Raw genomic sequence first — 2,873 nt, 5'->3', positions numbered from 1 at the left:
GAGAGACTAATAAGAAGATAATGTAAAATATGCATGAAGTTACTAAGTTAAAGTGTCCAACCAATTTTCGCGGAACCAGTTAAAATACATAAAGATAAAAAAATGCAATGAACTGATGTTTGACATGAAAAAATCCTTAGTTTCAGTTCATTATATCAAAAATTGAGATTTCATTCTCTAAGAAAAATATATCAATGTAACATTTTCTCTTTTCTAATAAATCAACATGGATTATATTACGATGTTTTCTTTACTTTAATATTTAGAATTATATTTAGATTAGAGGCTGGAAAATGCGTTTGGTGATTTATTGTTAATTAATAATGAAGATGAAAGATAAAAATAATTTTATCAATTACCGGCTAATATTAAAGAAACATTGTGAATTGCTCCATTCATTATCTTTTAACAATGATTCAATTATTATTATCAGAAAGAAATATGTTGATAATGGAGAGATAAAAGATATCTTGCTTTAAAAAGGAAATGATTCAGTTACAGCTAGGGTTTTTTAGTACATCATACTCAATTTTACATGTGATTTGTGTAATATTTTTAAAATGTGGGACGTAAAGCGGGCTGTGCTAGTGACTCTGTCCATTGGATTATTAATAGGTATGAAAATTTACATTGTCTCTGTGGGTCATGGATTTGTGTGTGCATAACTCAAATTTATGGTGATTTTACTTTATAGTTATTATTGATGGACAATTAATCAACCCGACAAAGAGATATTGCTTTAATTTCTCATGGATGGGTCCTAAATTTACCAACGAGACAACTGGATTCGATAACATTACCTGCGACGAAGTAACTAGATTGGCAGATGAAATACCGTGCCGACATCCTTTAGTATTAACATGTAATGTTTTTAATATAAAATCGAATTTATTGGACTTTGAAATGGAAATAACATTTATAATTGTGTTTTAGTTGACGGTTCATATCCAAATATAAGTTTCTTATGGGATAACCATGATGCAGATGTGACTTGTATGCTAGCTCCCAATGAAGTTTGTGCCTCCTATGCATACAGATTTGACGGAGGCTGTGAGTGTTGAAGATACTGTACATATGAATTCAAACTTAGGAAATTAAATGAATTACAATTGATTGAATTTTATATTACAGGGGAAAACATTACATATATGTGTACTAAAGTCGTCGAAGACAACGGACAGAGTGTCACGTCGGGATGTTACACAAACTACATAGGAAACAGAGAGATAAAACTTTGTGTATGTCGTTCAAATCCTGGCTTTCCATGTAATTCTGGGTCAACAAGCGTTTTGACATTGTCATTGTTTATGTTAGCAGGTTTGCTACTTGCTTACTATAGGTAGAATTAAAAAATAATACAAAAAAGTAATGCTAACCATTATTTATATGCATAAAAAGCAATAGTAATTTATTTTATAGTAAAAATTGTGAAGTGTCTCATACATATTGATATTGTGAAATTGATTTAACATTATATTACATGTATAATATAAATCAATAACCAGATAGTATTATATAAATGTATATTTATTTATTTTATTGAAATAATATTGTTATATATGTAAATAAGAAATAAAATTGGCATATTTATATTCCATATTAAATCATTTTTACTAATCTCAGAGATGTATTGGTTGCATCAAATCATAAAATCTTTGGCTTCAAAGCAATTTTTTGAGTTTGAATACAAATTCTGAAGGTACGGTCTATGAGTTTCTTTTGAATTTATAAACAGAACTGAAATCTGAAACTATAGAGCTTAAGAACTGTTTGTTATCCATGTAGAACTAGTGGTTAATTAAAACCACAAGTTTATAATTATGTTACAAAATGTAATTTTTATTAACATTTGGTATGTATAATGTATTTAATAACACATTTGAGTATTTAATTCAGGTGCACTTTTGAGGTAGAAATATGAATTGGAATAAATTCACAATATTGACGAGAATAGGTATAAATTAAATGATCATTTTTTAAAATACATATAAAATTAATGTTCCTTTGTGTGCCATTTAAAACTACATTAAATTTTATATTTGCTACCAAATTTGATATATTTTATTTTGAACTTTCACCCGCATTTGATTTTTAAATGCTTTTTATTATTACAAAATTATGTTCACAATACATGTTATATCTATTTTAATAGCTACTGATCTACTGATCATTTTCTATTTTACTATTTTAATTTAATTTTGTTAGTAATCATAGTATTATATTATTCTAATGTTAATGTACAGCATAATAAAACATAAAACATACATTACGGAACATATAAAACATAAAAAAACATATCCAAGGTCTGGCCAGCAGTATACGGGATATAACCTGTGATAACACAATTGAAAGCATTACATGCTAAACATTGATCTATGCTGCTGGTTTGTGTATGATTACCCTGGGTTGCAATGCTTTTTATATGAGCAGAAACAGAAATTACATTAAAGTTGTACTGTGGTTTCCATAGGATTTTGAATACCTGGCGCTTTGACATCTCAAAAGTTTTGACAGCTAAAAGTTTCATGCAACACCTGGTAAGTATATTTGAAGATAGCTTTTGACTGCTAGCACTTGAACTGAAACCAATAGTTCGTGTATAAACAAACTAGTATGCTCATGTACGAACCAGAGTGGACATTTGATTTTTAAATGCTTTTTATTATTACGAAATTATGTTCACAATACATCTTATATATATTTTAATAGCTACTGATCTACTGATAATTTTCTATTTTACAATTTTAATTTAATTTTGTTAGTAATCATAGTATTATATTATTCTAATGTTAATGTACAGCATAATAGGAAAAAGAGCTCAAAAATCTATTTACAATTCTTATAATACATTTTCACCTGCATGAGCAACACTA

General features: G+C 27.7%; 1 protein-coding gene across 1 annotated transcript; it reads left to right on the top strand.

The window, feature by feature from the left end:
• The first annotated feature begins 493 nt into the window (after positions 1-493).
• Positions 494-2,047, top strand: LOC143915671 (uncharacterized). The gene is made up of 4 exons (XM_077436392.1): positions 494-615; positions 695-862; positions 934-1,050; positions 1,132-2,047. Exons 1-4 carry the CDS (start codon positions 561-563, stop codon positions 1,341-1,343), a joined length of 552 nt encoding a protein of 183 aa, XP_077292518.1. The 5' UTR covers positions 494-560; the 3' UTR covers positions 1,344-2,047.
• The last annotated feature ends 826 nt before the right edge of the window (positions 2,048-2,873 follow it).

Source organism: Arctopsyche grandis, chromosome 8, assembly GCF_051622035.1.
Source record: "Arctopsyche grandis isolate Sample6627 chromosome 8, ASM5162203v2, whole genome shotgun sequence".
NCBI lineage: Eukaryota > Metazoa > Arthropoda > Insecta > Trichoptera > Hydropsychidae > Arctopsyche > Arctopsyche grandis.
This window is presented reverse-complemented; position numbering and strand designations above follow the sequence as displayed.